Here is a 21,441-nt window from a genome sequence, read left to right as displayed (position 1 = left end):
TTTGGGAATGCTCAGCCGCCTGCAATTTTCTTGGGATTTCTTGGTGCTGACGTGTACCGCTGCATAGCAGCGGACAGTGCTGCCATCTTGGCTGTTTGAAAAGTTAAAAAAAATGAAATTGGGAAGCTGATGTTTCACATTTTAATTTTTACCCAGTCAATACCAGTACATGAAACAGTACCCAGGGGTCGTGTCGAATCTGTCCTTACCCCTGGCTCTGTGAGCCCATCCCCAGAATACCTGTCAATGCCGCTGGGTGGGCTTGGCAGGCCAGGCCACTGCCCTACACAAGCTTGTGCTCCCTGCAGTGCTGACTTCTTCGGTGAAGGGTGGATTTAGCTCGCTCCCCACCCAAAGAATGCATCGCCTTAGTGTGAGTTTTGTAGGTCTTGTCAGACTCCACCTCCCGACACCAGTCGTCCACATTGGGTTGTTCAAACTGTCTGGGGACAGTGCCCAGTTTTCAGTCACTCGTCCCAAGCGCCAGCACCAAGGATGTGAGGTGTGTTGGGAAGATGCAGGTGCAAAGCCCTGGGCCTCTGTCCACTGGCAGAGCTCCTGCACCAGTTCTGCTGAGTGTGGGGGCAGAAAAGATGTATTTGAAAGACTAAGGTCGGGGGGACTTCCGCCAAGATGGAGGCATAGGTGGAGACACGGTGCCTTCTCACACAACCAAGTTTAGAGACAACTAAATATTTGCGACAGAAAACACAGCCAGAACACAGAAAATTGAACTTTTCAGAAGTCTGTTAACAACAAATTCTTCAGCCTGACCGGTAAGGGGCGAAACCAGCAGCTGGTGAAGCGGGGTTGCACAGGAGGACTCGGGTCAGACGAACTCAGGCGCGGAATCCAGACGCTCGGAATCCAGGCGCAGGGTTGGACCTAGTGAGCGACCGAGCAAGCGACCGAGCGAGCCACCGTGGGGAAGTAGCGAGGGAGCAGGGCTGCGGGTTGACTGTGGTCGCGCATTTGTGCGCGGGCGGACAGGCGAGGGAGTGGGCGGTTGGACCGGGACTCAGCGGGTCCCAGCGGCAAGCTGCGGGCGCCACCATTTCCCGGCTCTGACCCCGCCCCCACATACAGCGTCACAACCCAGCGACCTGGGAGTCCAAGCCTCCGCTCCTCTCACTTAAAGGGCACGAACAGACCAAAAATGGCTCAAGAAGATCTCAAAGCCCCAGAGCCTATAAATCTAAGCGATGAAGAAATAGCAAAACTCTCAGATGCACAGTTTAAAACACTGGTGATCAGGATCCTCACAGAACTGGTTGATTATAGCCACAAATTAGACAAACATATGAAGGCAAAACTAATAGAAATGAATGGAATTGCACAGGAAACCAATAGCGATGAAAAGGAAACTGGGACTCAAATCAATGGAGTGGACCAGAAGAAAGCAAATAATGGCCAAACAGAAAAGAGTCAAAAAGCAAGAATTCAAAAAAATGAGGAGAGTCTTAGGAACCTCCAGGACATCTTTAAATGCTCCAACATCCGAATTATAGGGGTACCAGAAGGGGGAAAGGAACAGCCACCAGTGGAAAACTTATTTGAACAAATAATAAAGGAGAATTTCCCCAATCTGGCAAAGGAAATAGACTTCCAGGAAATCCAGGAAGCTCAGAGAGTCCCAAAGAAGTTGGACCCAAGAAGAAACACACCAAGGCACATCATCATTACATTAGCCAAGATTAAAATGAAGGAGAGAATCCTAGAAGTAGCAAGAGATAAGGGGACAGTCACCTACAAAGGAGTTCCCATCAGACTGTCAGCTGATTTCTCAAAAGAGACCTTACAGGCAAGAAGGGGCTGGAAAGAAATATTCCAAGTCATGAAATCCAAAGACCTACAACCAAGATTGCTCTATCCAGCAGAGCTTTCATTTAGAATGGAAGGACAGATAAAGTGCTTCTCAGATAAGATAAAATTCAAGGAGTTCATCATCACCAAGCCCTTATTATATGAAATGTTAAAGGGACTTACCTAAGAAAAAGAAGATAAAAAATATGAACAGTGAAAAGACAGCAAACTCACAGTTATTAAGAACCACACCTAAAACAAAAGCAAAATAAAGGACAGCTAGATCAGGAGCAGAACCATAGAAATGAAGATCACATGGAGGGTTAGCAACAGGGGAGTGGGAGGAGGAGAAGGGGGGAGAAGGTACAGAAAATAAGTAGCATAGACAGTAGATAGAAAATAGATGGGGGGGCAAGAATAGTATGGGAAATATAGAATCTAAAGAACTTGAGACACATGGTCATAAACTAAAGGGGGGGTAATGGGGACGGGGAGGTAGGGTGGAGGGGAATGAAGGGGGGGAATAGAACAACCGTAATGGCATAGTCAATAAAAATAAATAAATTTTGGACTTCCGCCAAGATGGAGGCATAGGTGGATGTGCCGTGCCTTCTCACACAACCAAGATTAGAGAAAACTGAATATTAGCAACAGAAAACACAGCCAGAACACGGAAAATTGAACTTTTTGGAAGTCCATTAACAACAAATTCTTCAGCCTGACCGGTAAGGGGCGAAACCAGTGGCTGGCGGAGCAGGGTTGCACAGGAGGACTCGGCCAGACACACTCAGGCCGGTGGAATCCAGGCGCAGGGTCAGACCTAGTGAGCGACCCAGCGAGCAACCAGGCGAGCGACCGCGGGGGAGACAGCTGGGCCCGGGGCTGCGTGTTGACTGAGGTCGCGCATTTGTGCGAGGGTGGACAGGCGAGGGAGTGGGCGGTTGGACCGGGCCAGCAGGTCCCCACGGCAAGCGGCAGTGGAGGGCGCTGCCATTTCCCTGCTCTGACCCCACCTCCACATACAGCGTCATAACCCAGCGACTCTGAGTGGCCCGGCCCAGGTGAACCACCTAAGGCACTGCTCCTCCGCACCCAGCTGTGAGAAGCGGCAGAGGGGGTCGCCATTTCCCCGCTCTGGCCACGCCCCCACATACTGCGTCACAACCCAGCGACCTGGGAATCCAAAGCACCGCTTCTCACACTTAAAGGGCCCGAATAGACCAAGAATGGCGCAGGAGGATCTCAAAGCCCCAGAGCCAATAAATCTAAGCGATGAAGAAATAGCAAAACTCACAGACGCACAGTTTAAAACATTGGTGATCAGGATCCTCACAGAACTGGTTGATTATACCGACAAATTAGACAAATATATGAAGGCGAAACTAATTGAAATGAATGGAATTGCACAGGACACCAATAGCAATGAAAAGGAAACTGGGACTCAAATCAATGGAGTGGACCAGAAGAAAGCAAATAATGGCCAAACAGAAAAGAGTCAAGAAGCAAGAATTCAAAGAAATGAGGAGAGTCTTAGGAACCTCCAGGACATCTTTAAACGCTCCAACATCCGAATTATAGGGGTACCAGAAGGGGAAAAGGCACAGCCACCAGTGGAAAACTTATTTGAACAAATAATAAAGGAGAATTTCCCCAATCTGGCAAAGGAAATAGACTTCCAGGAAATCCAGGAAGCTCAGAGAGTCCCAAAGAAGTTGGACCCAAGAAGGAACACACCAAGGCACATCGTAATTACATTAGCCAAGATTAAAATGAAAGAGAGAATCCTAGAAGCAGCAAGAGCTAAGGGGACAGTCACCTACAAAGGAGTCCCCATCAGACTGTCAGCGGATTTCTCAAAAGAGACCTTACAGGCAAGAAGGGGCTGGAAAGAGGTATTCCAAGTCATGAAATCTAAAGACCTACAACCAAGATTGCTCTATCCAGCAAAACTTTCATTTAAAATGGAAAGACAGATAAGGTGCTTCTCAGATAAGATCAAATTCAAGGAGTTCATCATCACCAAGACTTTATTATATGAAATGTTAAAGGGACTTATCTAAGAAAAAGAAGTTAAAGAAACATGAACAGTGAAAGGACAACAAACTCACAGTTATTAACAACCACACCTAAAACGAAAGCAAACTAAAAGGACAGCTAGATCAGGAGTGGAAACATAGAAATGAAGATCTCAAGGAGGGTTAGCAACAGGGGAGTGGGAGGAGGAGAAGGGGGGAGAAGGTACAGAAAATAAGTAGCATAGACAGTAGATAGAAAATAGATGGGGGGGGGCAAGAATAGCATGGGAAATATAGAATCTAAAGGACTTGAGACACATGGTCATAAACTAAAGGGGGGGGGATGGTGGGGATGGGGGGTAGGGTGGAGGGGAATAAAGGGGGAATAGAACAACTGTAACAGCATAATCAATAAAAAAAATTTTAAAAAAGAAAAAAAAATAAATAAATTTTAAAAAAAAGAAGTCAAGCTACGGAGACCCACCAGTGATGCGTCAGAAGGGCCTGAGGGCCTCAGTGTCCCCACCTGAGCCTGGAGCTGCTGAGCCCGAGAGTGCCCTTCCCTGCCCACCTCCACACGACAGCCGGTCGCTGGTCCCCGTTTGCTCTCCGAGCGCCCAGTCTCTACCAGATGGGTCCCTGATTCTCAGTCCCTAGCCTGAGACCTCACCTGACTCCCCGCTCTGCTCACTCCCATCCACCTGCCCGCCCCGCCCCCCCCAGCGCGGGCCACGCCTATCCACCGCTCCAAGCCCCGCCCACCATCTCGTGCTGCCCCGGTCACGCCCACTTTCATCCCTAACTCCGCCCCCTTTCCCAACCGTCAACGGCCACACTCGCGCACCCGCAACCCGAGGCTGTCGGTGCGTCCCTCTGAGGAGGCCTGTCTCAGGGACCCTCCAGACCGGAGACCGCGGCCGCCGTCGGGTGTCCCCAGGGCCCGGGCCGGCCTCTGGTCTGCAGGTGGGGAGGGGGACGGAGGGCCCCCGGGCAACACCCCACCCCCAGGGGCGGCGGGCCCCTCCCCCATCAGTCAGTGGGCCGCGGGGCGGGGGGCGGCACCCGCCTCACCCGGCGCGTCGTCGCAGGTGCACGGCCCCGCGGCCCGTCCGCAGACATGGAAGAGGGTGCGCTGCTGGGCGGAATGTCCAGCCCCGAAGAGGCCATGGTGCCAGACCTGTTCAGTGCAGACGGCGGGTTTGCTCCTGAAAACCTGCCCCTGAAGGCCGCGGCGGTGGCGAGGGCCGAGGGAGAGGAGTTCCGCGTGCTCAAAGACCCGTACCTGAGCGCCGCGGACCCCAAAGGGCCCCTGCTGCACGCGTTCAACCCCCCGCTGAGCGTGGACTGCAAGACCAAGGCCGAAGCCCAGCTCCTGGTGGAGGAAAACGAGGAGGAGATGCTTGGGGAGTTCCCGAGGCTCCCCGGGCTCGACCCCCTGGAGGACGCGGTCCTGCCCGCAGCCCCGCCCCCGCAGGCCTACAACGTGCACTTCCTGTCCCCGGTGCGGACGGCGCAGCAGCACGGGAGCCCCGCCGTCGTGCCCCTGGGCGCCTGGGCGCGGGAAGGAGCCGCCCACGCCGGTGTCCGGGTGATTCCAGTAAGATCCGCGTGGGAAACACGCACAGAACCCCCTGGAGCCCGCCTGAGTAGGGACGCGAGGCTGCGGTGGCGGGACGGCAGATTTCCCGTGGCAGTGGCAGCCCTGGTTGGAGTCCCTCATTCCAAACAGGGGCGCCCCTTTGTGGTCTGAGATGCACCAGCCAAGCCATTCTCTCTGAAGGGGGATCCTGGCCTGAGTCCCTGATTCAAACCCTGCCTAACCCTGCAGAGGGCTCGCAACCCCAGGGAAAGGACCTGCAGGAGTGTTGACCTGGCGGTGGCTGTCCCTGGCTTCAGGAAGGAGCCCTGTTTGTCAGTCACTAGTGTCCGTGACAACAGATGCAGTGTTGTGAAGGTCTCGTGTTCTCGCATTTTCCCTTCTTTGCATTTGTAATGCTTTGTTCTTCGGGCATGTGCAACATAAGCCAGTAACTCCTGCGAGTTCTCAGCCCTGCCCTCCTGGGCTGCAGAAAACCATGGGTGGTTTCTGCTCTGTACCCACTGAGACTAAGCAGAGGATCGCAGGGATGTGGATGCTGGTCCCCCAAAGCATCTAGTTTGGGGAGCTCGACTACTCAGCCATAGAACCGCTTCAGTGCTGTAGCGGTTCTAAGCCCGCGCAGCACGTCTGATGAACTGTGGAGGCAGCCAGGGCCTGACTGCGTTGGAACCGCAGCAGGGTTCTGCCCCTGCCCAGCCCCCAGTTTTCTATCAGCCCCACCGCTATTCCTTGGCCGGAAGCTGGCCTGGGGCCCTGCCATCCCCCCACCTGCCTGAGGGGAGCCATAGCTCAGGTAGTCCCCTCGCCCTGCCTCCACCCGCAGCCACTGTCCTCCATGGTGGAGCGTGAGGCCAAACGTGCCCAGCACCTTCCGCCTGTTGGTGCCAGCCTGGCTCCCGCAAAAACACCATCTTTTCTGAAGGACTCACCTGTCCCCCCTCACAGGCAGCTGGGCTGGAGAGGTTGGGGTGGGGGCCCCGCAGTAAGAGTTGGCTGCTGCTTTCAGTCCTCCTTGCGTTCTTATCGAATTTGACAGTGATGCCAATATTAAAACCCTCAGTGCCGATGGTGATTGTTTTTAACAGAGACCCTTTAGTTCTTAAAATTGCACCGACGTGCAGTAATACCACGGCATTGCTCCCCGCTCTCGGGCGTCCTGCTGGCGTGACAGGTGTGCGGGAGCAGAGCTGGGAAACCAGGCTGGCGGTCACGCCCACCCTCACTGTTTCACATGGACAATGACCGCGTGGTCCCGGAAAAGCGCCGCTGTGTGATTACTACTGTTGCTCGCAACGCGTTAGACCTTACATTACAAGGTTTGCTGAAACAGCAGCAGGGGTTGCGGCTTCTCCGGGAAAGAACAACGAGCCAGAACATTCCACACAGCCCGGGGCACCGGCTCTGAGGACGGGGACTGGGGGTCGGCGTTTCGGGAAGGCCCCACTTGGCTGCCAGCTCTCGTCATAGGGTGGGGGCTGCGGGGCGGCTTGAGGGGCACCCGATGACCGGGGCATCTCGGTTACTTCCACCCAGTGCCACCTGGAGACTGCATCCCATGCCTGTGGGCAGATGATTTGGGTCCTGGCGTCCTCGGTCCCCAGTGAGACTGGCAGGGTGACTTGTTACCCTGCAGGGAGAAAAGCGAGAGGGAGGGAGGCGGGAAGAAGGGTAAGGATGCTCTGCTCCAACAATGTGACCTTCCACTGAGAGTTTTGCTTTCTGCACCTGCTGAACGCAGCCTCCACAGTGGGAGTCCTAAAGTAGCACCGCTTTTTCAGGTGGAAGTAAAGGAAGGAGGGGGTGCAGGTGAGATTCCGGAGGAGGCCGCGCTGCGGAACCCCCTTTCTCAGGAAGCCTGCGTGTTCCGGTCGTCGCAGGAAGCGGATGGCACCTCTGGAATGTCTCACCAGGACACCAGCCCCATGGTAATGAGGTCGAAGAAAGCGTGGCTCTTCGTGCAACCCGTGCGGCCCCTTGCACACGGGCCGGCGACCACCAGTGTTGGTGGTCACTGCTTTTCGTTCCGCTGAACCATTGCATCAGCATTTGGGCTGGTCTTGTCCACCCAGAGGGACAGGGGCAGCGCCTTCCCAAGGTCCCTTTCGCCTCCAAGAGTCTCACCTCTGCCTGGTCTTAGCAAGTGAGCGCAGATGAGGACGGGGCTGTATTTTTAAGGACGGCAACCACAAGTCCCATCCGTCAATGCGGACCCAGGCTGGCTGGGGGACCGGTGCCCACTCAGCAGCCGGGTTGGTGTGTGGGTGGGAGGATGGGTGGGGCACAGGCGCTTCCCTCCCTCCCTGCACCCAAGTCCCCAACAATGCGGCTAAGGGACGGGCCAGTGGCGACCTCTGTGGTTTGTGTGCAGTTTCCCTTTAACCCTCTTGTCGGGTCTGTAGGCGTTACTTTCCTCTCCATTTACAGATGGGAAAACAGAGGTGTCGCGCTGCCAGCTTGTACTGGGGCCTCTGGGCCTGCAGGACTAGCTGGTGAGGATGGGCAGGGAGGGGGGGCCAGGGGGCCCAACACCCAGGATGGACTGCGGCCTCCAGCAGCTCCTCACCCTGAGAAAGACGCCGTAGCCCTGAGGTGCCTGCCTCACCAGGAGACGCTCGGGGAAGAGCTCCTCTGAACTCAGCCTCGCTGCGGCGCCCTCCGGCACTCTCCTCTCCGCCTGGGGTCTGGTCAGGCCCCGGGGGCCAGCTGAGCAGGATGCGCTCTCCTCCAATGACAGTGGGGGGGGGGCAGGGCAGAGCCCCAACTGTGCGTGGGCGGGGTCCACCTCAGAGTCCACCCTGAGCCTGTCTCCCAGTGTCGTGTGCTTGTGGGCGTGAGAGTGTGCATGGCTGAAACTCAACTCCCTAGAGAGGAATGAAATTGCAGGGCACAGGTCTGCTGCTGGCGAGCGAGTGGCACCTCGCAAACTCAGGCTCTGCACACGTTGCTTCCACTTCCGTAGCATCGGTCCTCGACGCTCCCTGGGGTTTTCCTGCCCAGGGAACCCCAAGGCAGATCCAGGGCCCCTGGGGCATGTGCGGCTCTGCCGTCAGGCTGGGCGCCATGTGGGGGCAGAAGCCACTGCCCTCTGGCCTCGGGGACAGGACCTCGAACAGGGAGGGCTCCAGCTGGCCTTTGCCTGACTGGAGTGACCGGCACACAGGCTGGCTTGGCTCATGGAGGACACAGTTACAGGCAAACCCGAGCAGGCAGTCTGGGTGCTGGTCAGGCCCAGGAATCTAGATGGAGCTTCTTAGAACTTTCCTGTCCTTGCATGAACCTTTCCAGTTGCTCTCGTAGAAAATAAAATTAATACACATTTTAAAATCTCATGTATTAAATAATAGCACATGCATGTGGCAGGAAAGAACAATTGTCAGGAAATTAGAAAGCTCTGGGTGTGCGGCGGCCGCTGCAGAGATGGCGCCCGGGCGGAGGCCTTCGGTGAAACCAACTGGAGCTGAGTGGGGCGCTCTCGGTGTGCCCTCTGCTCCCATAGACCATGGACAGTAAGGGGCACTGTCCCCTGACCCGTGCCCACCCCACAGGTCAGGCGCCTGCGGAGAAGGGCGGGGCGGGAACTTCCGTCTGCCCACCCACGCGCCTCCAGGAACATCCCCCACCCCAGCAGGTTGCTGTGGAGTGAGATGTGGAGAACAGGTCTGCTGCTTGCATTTCCCATGAAAAGTTAGGTTCTGGCTTAAAGCTGCGTTCTCAGATTGTGGCGTGTGTAGGTTCACGTGACCAGCTAGCTTTTCAAACGGTGCCCACCCACCGCTTTCCGTTCCAGGTGCTGTGCCAGATGAGGGGGGGCACGCCGAGGCTGCGCATAGACGGCCCCGGGGCGGCGGGGCTGCAGGCTCTTCACTGGGCTCCGCGAGGCCGGGACCAGAGTGGTTCCCCACAGTCAGGTACGGAGCCCGATACAAACGTGCCCTCTGTAGGTTGGTAAGTGAACACGCTTTAGCTTTGCACATAAAATAAAAGTGAAATGGGTAGTTAGGATACTAAGTCATGTTCCACAGTAGTGAGCTAAGAACAGAACAATGTCTTCATGGGCTGGTTTAGGTGCATTGCATCGACTGTCTCAAGTTCTGGGACAGCCGTCCTCTGCAGCCGCTCGCTGAGGGGGCTCCTGGCCTAACAGGTGACGATTCTCGCTGACAAGTGTCTGTGCCCCATCGTCCTGGGCTGAAGCGGCCGCCTTTCCCAGGTCGGGTGGGAGGCTGACTGCTCAGGTGTGTTGTACACTAACATTTAATGTAAACATTTTTGTACAATCACCTCCAGCCGAAATAAGTGTAGCAAATGCTGATTGTGGGACATTCACTCAGAAACGTCTTCAAACCGGCACAATGGTAACAAATGACACATAAGTGCTTCGTTATCCCGAAATGCCTTGTGAGTGATTAAAGGTTGTATTTACAGAAGTTGGACGTGAAATCTTTTTTTTTTTTAAGATTTTATTTATTTATCTTTAGAGGGGAAGGGAAGGAGAGAGGGAGAGAAACATCAATGTATGGTTGCCTTTCGTGCGTCCCCTGCTGGGAACTGGCCTGCAGGGAACCTGCCTGCAACCCTGGTATGTGCCCTGACTGGGAATCGAACCGCGATTGTCTGGTTCGCAGGCCCGTGCTCAATCCACTGAGCTACACCAGCCAGGGCTTGGACGTGAAATCTTTAAAACCAGGCATTTCTATGTGGACAGTAATGTAATTGTGTCATTCTAAATATTGGGTTAACCAGGATGATTTTCTTATTAGATGCCAAGGAAATTTCCTTATCAGATGATCCCATGACCTGCCAAAAAATTTATATCAGCATTAAACCCAAATGTCATATCAAGGGACCTTTGGAGCCCGGTGTGGCCCCTTTATCCAGGGACAGCGAGATGCCTCCCAGGCACCGCCTTTCCCCACCTCGCAGGAGCAGGGCGGGGCCTGGCTCCACCCAGGCGGGAGCCGCCCCTCCTCCACACAGGCAGACAGGCGCTCCTTCCTCACGCCCCTCCTTCTGGCTCCCAGCAGCTCCCGAAGCCCATAGATGGGCAGAAGGAGAGGGTTTGCGTGATGCTCACCACACCTGTTTCCTTGTCATCTGATCACAACCCGCCTGCCCAGTCCCCTGCTCTGCGCTGTGAACATCACCCTAAAGTAACCGCATCCTGACCCGAGTCTCAAGGCAGCAGCACTCGGGCTGCACCAGCCCCGGCTGCACCTGCGGTAGCTGAGGAGACCAAGGCCGGCTCTCCCTCCACCGGGCCCCCCGGACACCGAGGTTCACAGGCCCTCGTGTCTCAGGGGTGTTCTTCACTGTGCCCTCAGGCCAGAGGAATACCTGTCAGTTCTAGTCCTTAAAAAGTTTGGCCCAAATAGCCTAATAAATATTTGCATCCTGACACCACAGGGCTGGAAAAAGAATACATATAAATTGGAAGTAGTTCACCTGGTGTCCAACAGATGTCGCTGTGTTTTTTTTTTGAGAAGAAAAGCTCTGAGCTTCTGGGGGCATTTACTGGGCAGGCGTAGTGGGGCCCCCACCAGCACCAGGGGGACTGGGCACAGCTTGGACCCCCATGCTCACGCTCAGTCACTATGGCAAAGAAAAAGGGTGTAAGAGGTAAAAAAAATCATTGACCTGGAAGCTTTTTATGGAATAAAGACATCAATAGGATGAAAATAAGTTTCAAGGACTGCACATGATCCTTGTGACTCATTCTCGGTTCTGTGCTCCCTCCGTGTGCAAGCAGAGGAAAAACAGTACGTGGCTTCCGTCGGCTTTCACTGTCCTGCAGATGCCCCCAGACCAGTGACCGCCTTAGTGGGACGCCTTTTGCCCGTGCCAGCAAAACTAAACCTCATCACACAACAAGTGAGTCGTCATTTTAATTTTTAAACATACAGTCGGCATTATCGTCTCTTGAAATGTCAATTGTAAAGCTGGCATTTCTCAGGCAATATCATCTGTCCTCCATTTAAAGACCAACAGGGAATCGCTGACCAGGCGGCCAGCCTCTCCCGGCTGCGCCAGACCCAGGGAGGGGCGGACTGAGTCCAGGGCATGGCTCTCTGCCACCTCTGGGACACTGTCTCGTCCCCCCTCCGCCTCCAGGTAGCTGTTCTGCCCCTGGGGTCCTGCCTCCAGCACCCCCTGTGTTATGGAAATGCTCGAGGTTTAACATGCGTTTAGGACCACCCTGTGCTGTGCGTAGAGCAGATGCAGCTGTAAGACAGACGTGCTCTTCTCCCTGAGTCCGGCCGTGAGACGTTGCCGCTGGACTCCCTGCCCAGGCAGCCGGCCACTGTCGCCATTCTGTGTTTTCTGGGCGTGTGTGCGTTTGTGCACGTCCCTGGGGAGTGTGAGCACTGCGGGGGGTCTCATGAGTGTGTGTGTGTGAGCGGCACACACAGGGCATCACCCCTCCCACCGGCAGGTGCAGGGCTGAGCACTGAGGTTGCCTCAGCCAGCGAACAGGAAGTGAACCCCCAAAACAAAATGAAATGACTCTGCCCTCCTGCGGGAGCAATTGCGCGCTGGGACCGTGGAGGGTGGGCGTCAGGGATGGGGTTGGTAGGAGGAAGGTGGGCTACAAGTTTGCACAGGGCGTGCTGTGGGCTCCATCCAGAAGGGGGCACTGAGGCCCCCTTGATCACAGGCTTGAGGGGGGCCTGAGCCCTGTGGGTTCCAAGAGCAGGAAGACTCCAGAAGGCAAGGACCAGCGCAGCACAGGGTCACACCTGCTGTGGAGACAGACAGGAGGAGTCTCTGGCCGGGGTGCAGCGAGCAGGAGGTGGGAGGGCCGTGCCTCCCACGGGGCTGGCACAGAGGAGGGCTGGGGGGCGGAGGTGGGGACCAGCCGTCATCTGATCTCAGTGATCTCAGGGAGGAGGACAGTGGATCAGCCCACGGTGGCAGTGCCGTGGGACCCGTGTCCTGGATGGGCTGGGTGTGGGATGGGAGATGGAGGAGTCAGGATGCTGGTTTTCAGCCTGAACTGGTGTATGGCGTCCCATGTGCAATACCAAATTTGGGGCGTCCCTTAGACACCCGAAGTGACGCCACTGCCTAGGAGTCGGGGGTTCAGCATGGAGGAGAAGGTCAGTGCACAGGAAGTACACAGGTGGGGCTTAAAGCCGTGAGACTAGAGATCACTGTGGCCTCGGGTGTGCACAGAGTCACATGTCAGTGAATAAATAGTTCTCAAGTGCGACAGCAGCCAGGAGGGGAGGCTGCTCCGGGTTGAAGAGACGCAGGAGACCCAGCGGTGTCGGACCCTGTGCGCACCCGACAAGGGGTCCGTTGTGAGCCTCTCTCCAGCCCGGGCCGCCCTGCACCTCGCCTTCCCTTCCCTTCCCCACTGTTGCCGCGCAGTAGGGCGGCACCGGCTGCTGCTCCTCCCCCCACCCCAGCCGCCTCTCCCCCTTGCGTTGCCTTTGTTACTCTTGTCCCCACTTTGGCTCCCCTAACTTCTTTTAAATTACCTTTTCATCCCCAACCAAGGACATGCTTATTGACTTTAGAGAGAGGGGAAGGGAGGGAGGGAGGGAGGGAGGGAAGGAGGGAGGAACACCGATGTGAGAGAGAAACACTGATCAGTTGTTTCACGAAGGCTCCCAGACCTACGACCTTTGGGTTTACGGCTGATGCCCCATCCGACTGAGCTATGCTGGCAGGGGCTCTTGGGGCAACAATTTGAGCAATGCCCTTGCTGCTTCCCCGCCACACCCCCGGCTCTGTGCGCTCCGCCACGGGACCGCAGTCTGGGGGAGCCACTCAGAAACGGGCTCTCAGCCGCCCTGGATGCAGACCCGCCTCCTCCTCGCAGGCGGTGGGGGTGGGAGAGGGGGGACTTGCTTTCTCTGCTCCTGGGGGCCAAGCACCACTGAAGGGGCGTGGACTCTGGCAAAGCGTCGCCCTCAGCTCACTGGCTACCTGGCCCTTAGAAGAAGCATTTCCTTTTCTCTGCTTTACTCTGAGGCTGAATAAGCAGAGGGGGGAGGAAACTGTATGTGGTTTATGCGAAGAATCACCTCGACCCTGGAACTGCCAGACCCTCCCTGCAGAAGCACCGAGCTCTGTGGGCCCACATGGGGACAGACACCTGGGCCCACAGGTGTCTGTAGGCTGTGAGGGGGGCGCCAGGGGCACAGTGACTTGCAAATGCCCCACCCCCTGCGGATGAAGGACAGCAGCCACTCTCGGCCAGGAGAGGGGGACCCTGGGGCTGAGGTCCCCAGCCACTCGGGGTCTGTATGAAAGGAGTTAGACCAGGGTGGCTCCTCCACGTCCTCGAGCCCCACCTGGCCACGGCCACACGCTGTTGAAAAGAGGCAGGAGAGGAAACCCAGGAGGACTGGTAAAGTGGTGTTTTCCCAAACCACGCCTCTTAAACAAAGCTCGCTTTTCAATTTCAAGATTTGGGGGAGGAGGGGTCAAAGGGACAGGACAGAACCTGAGCTGTGACGTGGGTGGAGTCGCAGAACCACCATGTTCCCGACGCCTTCAAACTGCAAGAAGAAACTGGGACCGCAGCGGCTTTACCGGCCCTTCCCCCCCTGCTTTCCCGTGACTCTCGGCTGCGGGCCGTGCGCTGAGTGACATACGGACAAAGAACCAAGACGACAAGGGACGTGGATAAAGCAGAGACTGTAACGTGGCTTTGAATTTGTTAAAATGGACTGCAGTTGGTTTTGACTAGATGACAAAGTCGTGGTCCCTAATGAGACGTCGAAGCTCAAGATCACTTATGTCCTATGAAGGATATAGCAGTGATGGCCAGTTTTAGTTCACAGAAATTTGTAACTGGACTTATTTTGCAAAGTGAGGAAGAGGTCCAATACAGTGCCCTGGGCGGCCACCTGACAGCCAGTCGGTGACCGGGTCCTGCACCTGCCACCCCCCCTTCCGCCCCACAGCCAGGCCCGCTGGCCCTGCACCCTCCCCGGGCTCCTGGGGCCGCTCTCCCCACAGCGGCCGCCGGCCCTCCTCACGGCCTGCGCTGGGGCTGCTGGGGGCCGGTCATGCCATCCAGGGGCAAGTCCCGGGCCAGGCTGTAAAGGGGACTGTGACGGAAGCTCCGGAGGAAAGAGGACTTTTCTCTGCATGGCAGGGCTGACTGGGTGGGACTTTTGAAACATACTGCCAACTCAGAATACGCGTGCCTTTGCTCCGCAGCTCGGCGAGGGAGCCGCGGCGTCCACGGTCAGTGGGTCTGCCTTTCCGGTGGGGCCAGCCCTGGCGGCGCCGCCCAAAACAGCTGTGGCCGGGTAAGGATGGCAGCGGTCAGCTCTCGCTTTTGGGCTTTGGGAGGCCCTCTCGGGTACATTTGTCACCTCCTAAGTTATAAAATCAGCTGCGTGCCCCTCCCTCACTCGTCCCTCTTCCCCACACAGTGTGTGTGTGTGGGGGGGGGAGCAGCCCGACAGAGCCCAGACCAGGCGCAACCTCCAGGCCCCACAGTCCACTCGCGGTCAAAGCCTGGCCAGGCGGCGAGCCCCTGCCTCGTGTAGGTCGGGTTAGGACAGTTGATGGGAAGGTGGCTCTTTATCACCTGATGTCCCTGCCCAGCCACTGCCCTGCTCCGGGACAGCGGCAGTGGGGGCAGGGCGGGGCGGGGCCTCCAATGGACGCTGCCAGGAGGCAGTTTCGCTCTACAAACCCCAGTGCCAGGGGCCGGCGCTTTGCGGAGCTCTCTCTGTCATCTGTGCACGTCCCGGAGAAAACCGTGCCGGCCAGTCAGTCGGTCGGTAGTCACAGAGAAGCTGTGTGGGCTGCACGTGGGCTCGCCGCTCGCTCTGGTCCCCGCCCGCCCCGGCCGTCGCGCTGCTGACAGGCTGGGCCGCTGTCTCCACAGGTGCTGCAACTGCCTTGCCAGTGGGGACTTTCGCAGCAACTGCAGTTGTGATAGTTGCTGCAACAGTTTATGTCACGGGATCGAACGGTTTAAGGCCATTAAGGTAAATAACGTTCCCACTCAACACAGGCGTTTTACGAGTGTCGAGAAATGCTTGAGCTGTTTGTAAAAACCACCTCGAGAGTCTTCCTCTCGGCGCAGGGAAAGCCTGCGGTGCTGTGTGCGGCGTGTGCTCTGCTCCTGAAGGTGGGGCCCCAGAGAGAGCGTCCCTCCAGCAGCGGGGGCACTGCACAGCTCCCGAGGGCCGGGCGTAAGGACACGCAGACGTCCCGTGTCTTGATTTGAGGAACGTGGGTCGGCCGTGCAGCGGAGGGGCCCACATTGGGGGGGCACGGGGTCGGGGCAGGGAGCGCTCCGCCATCACCTACGTCTGATCTGTGTTCCTGGGAGACTGGTGACAGGAGACTGTCAGCTTCCTTCCCAGGGCCCCAGCCCCACAGGCCAAGTGCAGGCTGCTGCTGAAGGCCAAGTGCGGAGCTCACAGCGCCCGCCCCCACCCCTGTGTGCCCAGAGCAGGGGGGACGGGCCGGCGGGGCGGCCAGCCGGCCGGGGACACGGCCCAGTGAGCTCTAGGTCACAGAGGACGGCGGAGGGCCACCATGCCACCTGTGGCCTGGAGGCGGTCCCCTGTGCCCCGGTCGGTCTGTTCATCTTTTCTAAGATACTTAACCCCTCTCTTGAACGATTGGCCCATCAGTGGAAAATAACTCACAGCTTTGGTCCAGCCAGACCCACGGGACAGGAGACGATGACAGGCACGTGACTACGGCCCCTCACACTTTCCACAGGGGCAAAGGCACTGCCGGCCCCTCGGAGTAAAATGCTTCACTGAAAAAGGCGGCGCTCTGCACACTGCGGGCAGGGGCCCGAGTCAGCGCGTCCACTTTGGGAGACTGGGGCGATAGCGGCTGGAGCTGAACCTTCGTTTGTACCGTGACCGGCAGTTTTATCCCTGAAAACAGCCGATGGGAAGGAGTGCACGTGCCCACCGAGACTTACCGAGGGCGTTTGCACCAGCTTCGTTCACCGCAGGCCCACACCTGAGTGCCCGTCCGTGGCCGAGGGGGTCCGTGTGCTGAGGGGTAGCCACAGTGCAGCACTGACGGCAGTGGGACCGGAAGGACCAGAGCTGTGTGTCCGGCCGGGGAGCCTCCTGGTGCTGCGCTGAAGGAAGGAGCGCGGCCGGAAAGGGGCGCGCAGCGCCACCCACTGGTGTGAAGTGGGACTGGTGGTTCCCACTGGGGGGGTGTGGGCCAGGAGGGAGCCCGAGGGAGCCTCTGGGGGCTACAGGCTCCTCCAGCTTGACCCTGGGGGGGGTGGTTACCAGGTGCCCCACCTACAGGTGTGCGCACCACGGACCCCCATGCTGCGGCAGGCGTCTCCCAGATCTTTACAATGAGCATCGGCTCACTCTGCTATTAAAAACATGCACAGCTGTCTGCGCAGGTGGAAGGGAGGTAAATAGATAAAGAATGTAAATGAGCCAATAAAAACAGTCGTGTTGCACAAAAAGACAGCCCGGCCAGGAGCCCGAGTCCGTCACGTGCCACCTGCTGCCCAGCCTCTGGTGCCTCAGTCTCTGCGGCTGCGGCTGCGTGGGCACCCAGGGCAGCCCTGTGGGCGACACTCACGTGGGCCCTGTGGGCAATGCTGGGACGTGGCGCGTGTCTGGCAAACTCGAGCTGCCGGCAGAGCCGAGCCCCACCCGTCTGGGGAAGAGCGACGGAACTGCAGGAAGGGGATGCATCCACGCGGGCACCGTGCTTTTCTTGGTCTCTGCACCGCCGTCCATCCCCCACGATGAGTGCGTGTGGCTTTGAGACGCAGCTGCCGCTGGCCTTCGAGTGCTGACGGGTGGGGAGGCAACGCTCGGGGCCGCGCTCCCTTTGAGTTGGGGGAGATGCTTCCCGTGGCCGCTACCGGGTGACGGGGAGTCTGACGGGGTGAACAGCCAGTCTGCAGGGTGGCACCAGCCCGCTGAGCCTCCTGGCTGGGGCTGGACTTGTTTCTTTAACATGAATCCCATGCCTTTAAGGTCAGGCAGAGGAGCCCGGCTGCCCGTGGGAGACTTGCCTGTGTCTGGATGCGCTGTGTCCCCCAAGGTGCCCACTGCCAGGGCTGCCCACTCTGTGGCCGAGGCTCTGGCCCTGGGAGCCACAGGCGATGGCCAGCAGACTGGTGTCTCCAGAGGTGGGCCTTCTCTTCCCTGAGCAAAGTAGGGGGACATGTCCCCAGGCGAAGGCTGGTCAGGTGCTTGGAGTGGGCGGACAGCTCGGGCCCAGCTCGCAGCCCCTCAGAGGCGAGAATGGGCGGCACCCTGGGGGGGGGGGCGGAGCAGACAGGCTCCTGGGCAGCTCTTCCTGGAGACTGCGCGGCAGCGGGGGGCGTGCTCCCCTGCAGCTTTGTCTCTGCCTTCTCTGTCTCTTTTCTTCGTGTTGGAGGAAAAGAGGAGAGGGCAGAACCCTCAGGCCCGCTCGGCTTGGCAGACACGCCTGCCTGCGGAGGCTGGCTCTCGCTGCTTCGGGCCTTTCGGGGATGCCTGTGAGTCCCGCTTCTGAAAGGCTGTCGTGGAAGGTCAGGCTAAGACAGGTCCCCCAGGCCCCACCGCCCCGCCGGGACCCTGAAGCTGCAGGCAGCACCTTGGCGGAGATGGAGCTGAGAGGTGCGAGTGGCCCGCAGTCCCTGGCATTGGAGACACCCGGGATCCCAAAGAAACCTTGCGCTCAACACGCCAAGAGGCCAGAATAAAACACACCAGGCACCCTTTGAGATGCGTGGATGGGTTGGAAATGCCAGGGCTGGAATGCAGAGGCAGCTGGAAACCCAGTGGCCCCCAGGGCCAGCTTGGGCAAAGGCTCGGACGCAGGCTTGTCGGGCTCAGCCGGGAACCGCCCCCACCCTGCCTGTGGGTTCGTGTTCTGGGGCCCACACAGCCTCTGCTGCAGGAGCAATAGGTGAGCCCCAGCCGCACGCACGCTCCCTTCAAACCCCACTCTGCAGGGGACACTTCCCCAGAATGCCCAGCAGAGGCAGAGAGCACCCCAGGGACTCCCACCCACATCACCAGCCTTCTAGAGCCCCTCCCTACCCCCCTTGTCAGCACGCCGGTGTGTCCCCACAATGGTGTCAAGTGGGGACATGCTCTTTGCTCCCCTCACATTATGGTTTTTGGTATGAAAATTTGAAGATTATGCACACATATAAATGCAAACAGTTTAGTCCAAATAGAGTTTGTTCATTGCTTTTTGATGACCAGTAGGACAACCTCGTTTCACTGAAGCATCTCATGTTACCAGGCCAGAGTGACGTGCCCTTCGATCTGCAAATGCACGGGCTGCAGAAACTACCAAGAGAGCCCAGAGCGAAAACCACCACTGGCCGTGCCTACCTGCGTGGAGACCGGAGGTGCAGAGGGCGGACGACCGAGACTCGGAGCCGAGAGGTGGGAGTTGGGTTCTGCGGCGGGAGGAGCGAGTGTGCGGGGTGTGCCAGGAAGGGGGGCAGGGCCAGGGGCCAACACTGACCACCAGGCTCCCTCGGAGGCCTCGGTACCTTGTCCTGCTGGTCCTCTCGGCAGGGGCCCTGCAGGGGTCGCTGGCAGGCCCCGAGCCCAGGGGGTGAGGGTGTGACATCCACATTGCAAACCCGGCCACCCCTCGCCACCTGCAGCCACAGCTCAGGGCCGCTGGGACTCGGGACGAGGTCCCCACCACAGTGTGGTGGGCTCACGCCGCAGGCACCCTGCTGACTCAGTTTGCAGCCGTGCGGTGGTCCTCGAGGGCCTCAGAGGCGGACCAGGGGTCTTACTGTGTCGAACCAGATCGTCCGTTTGAAAGAGCGGCTCTGCGCTCAGGTGCCATTGAGTCATGTCGTTGAAAAGCCAAGGTCACTTTTGTTTGGTTAGAAAGACACCGCAGCACGCATCGTCGTGACCTGCAGAGACCTTTGTCTGTAAACAGCAACTGAAACGTGGCCAAGTGTCCTGTGAGGTGGCACATGACAGTGTCGCCGCCTCGCTCAGGCTGTGCCTGTCCCATGGGGCCTGCCGGAGGCTCCAGGCCTTGGGCTCTGGCCTCAAAACCGGGTGACACCTGTTGATCAGAGCCCCGATTGCCCGCCCTCAGTGCGCGCCCTTGTGCGTTGTCTAGGCAGGGAGACTGGAGCCGTCCCCGTCCTGTGGGGTCCAGCACAGCTGCCTGCGGCTCCCTGCGCAGGGCTCCTCGGGGCCCTCGGAGGCCGGCGTGTCCCCAGGGGTGGAAGAGGAGGGCGTCCTCAGGGCCTCCTGGGGCTCCCTGGCTCCTGGCCGCCCTGGGGGGGCCGACGCCCAGCCTGGCTGTGCAGACCCTGCTCAGGCCTCAGGCCCAGGGTGCACCTGTGGTCTCCTCCTGCCCGGCCCGTGGCCGTGACTGCAGCCCAGGCCTCTGGGGGTGTGGGTGGATCTAATTGTGAGAAAATTTAGAATCTACCACGAGAGGGATGTCGGGAAGCTGACAGGTTTACCTTCCTCTGTGTTTTTCTTCTAAAAGTAATACTTGGTATCATTCCCGTGAATAGCTTCCACTATTAGAGAGGCACCATTCAATTTTTACCAGTGACATTCTTTAAAACACCATGACAGGCCTGTCCCCTTGCACATAGCGATGTCTAAATGCAGCCGAGCCTCTGCCGAGCCTCACAGCCGCGTCCCCACAGGTGGCCCTCGTGCATCTCCTGGGAGGTGGTGGAGGCCACCTGCGCCTGCCTGCTGGCCCAGGGCGAGGAGGCCGAGAGGGCCCAGCGCCCGGAGGGCCTGGCCCAGCAGATGATCCTGGAGGAGTTTGGGAGATGCCTGTCGCAGATTCTCCACACTGAGTTCAAGTCCAAAGGGTTGACCGTGGAGTAGAGCAGAGCCCGGTGGGTGCGATGCCGGAAGGAGGCGCGTCGAGGACGAAGGTGGTTTTCAGGACGGGAGGCTGGGTCTGTGGGAGCAGCCGCATGAGTCAGGTCAGGCTCGCTCTCCCTCTGCATCAGGGACACGGGGACTCGGTCTCTGAGGGGCCGGCCACCTGAAGCCCCTTTGTGGGGACAAGCACGACACAGCGGTTTTTGTGGGGCCACGGTGGGCGGCCTGGGCCCCCGTGGTGCTGGGAGACGTGTGTGCACTGACCCGGAGGCTGGCGGGTGGACACGGGGGCGGAGGCGGGACCGCCCATCTGACTTCCTCCCCCCTTGGGAGTTTTTCTCTGGACGAGTCTCTGCATAAAAAGCCATAATGATTTCCCCCCTAGTTATTTAGAAATAAAGTCCCCAGATGGGCCGCTGAGACACAGCGTAAACTCTCCAGGGAACTAGCGCCCGCCCTGCAGGGTCTGAGTGCAGACGTGTCCCCAGAGTGGCAGGGACCCTCAGCCCCCGCTCGGACCCCCTGCACGCAGACCTGGCAGCGCGGAGGCCCCCCCACCGCCTCCCAGCAGTGTCTGGACGTGGGACTGAAAACCACCCGGTTCCCCGAGTGTTTCTGTCTGTCGTGCGGAGGTGCTCCATCGTCCACCCAACTCCCCATAGCGACCGTTGTAAGAGTGTTGTCGGCGAAGTGTGGTTAAAGGGACTAGTTTGCGAAGCCAGCAGGTAAGATTGGCTAGTAGGGTGATTCTTTGAGTTCTATTGTAAAGCAAGGAGGAATAAAAATGACAAATGTCTCGTTGTGGTGATTCCCTTAGTAATGGGGACTAGCACTGTCCCCTCAGACGACGCTCAGACCCCCTTCCACCACAGTGGGGTCAGGGGGGCAGCCAGCACGTGGGTGAGCTCCGGTCCCACCTGCAGGAGCCCCTGCAGGCGGGGGCGGGCAGAGCTGTGTTGGGAACAGCTGAGTCCCGGCACCTAATTCTTCTCTGCTTGGGCCCCTCTCCCGTCCTAACCTGGACTCTGAGGCCAAAGCCAGGGTGGAGCCCGCCGTGGAGAAGGTGGGCTCTCAGGGGCGGGGCCTGTGGCCCTGGGAGCCCCTCCCCCCACGCAGCTGGTACGGAGCAGGACGGGCTGCTGCCCTGGCCACCTACCCCCTTGTCCTCGGGCTGGAAGGGCCCCGGGAATGGGGGCTTTGTGCCCCTTCCTGGGGGCGTCCCCACAGTGCT

General features: G+C 58.4%; 1 protein-coding gene across 1 annotated transcript; it reads left to right on the top strand.

The window, feature by feature from the left end:
* Positions 1–4,935: 4,935 nt before the first annotated feature.
* TESMIN (testis expressed metallothionein like protein) lies at positions 4,936–20,210 on the top strand. The gene is made up of 10 exons (XM_037135220.2): positions 4,936–5,415; positions 7,197–7,343; positions 9,206–9,326; positions 11,210–11,286; positions 14,590–14,681; positions 15,269–15,371; positions 17,431–17,518; positions 17,770–17,869; positions 18,609–18,770; positions 20,021–20,210. The coding sequence occupies exons 1-10, from the start codon at positions 4,936–4,938 to the stop codon at positions 20,208–20,210; spliced, it is 1,560 nt and encodes a 519-aa protein (XP_036991115.2).
* Positions 20,211–21,441: the final 1,231 nt, after the last annotated feature.

The sequence above is a fragment of the Artibeus jamaicensis genome, unplaced genomic scaffold (assembly GCF_021234435.1).
Source record: "Artibeus jamaicensis isolate MK-2021 breed Jamaican fruit bat unplaced genomic scaffold, CSHL_Jam_final contig_3109, whole genome shotgun sequence".
NCBI classification, from domain to species: domain Eukaryota; kingdom Metazoa; phylum Chordata; class Mammalia; order Chiroptera; family Phyllostomidae; genus Artibeus; species Artibeus jamaicensis.
The sequence above is the reverse complement of the archived record's forward strand: the minus strand, read 5'-3'. Positions and strand labels throughout refer to the sequence as shown.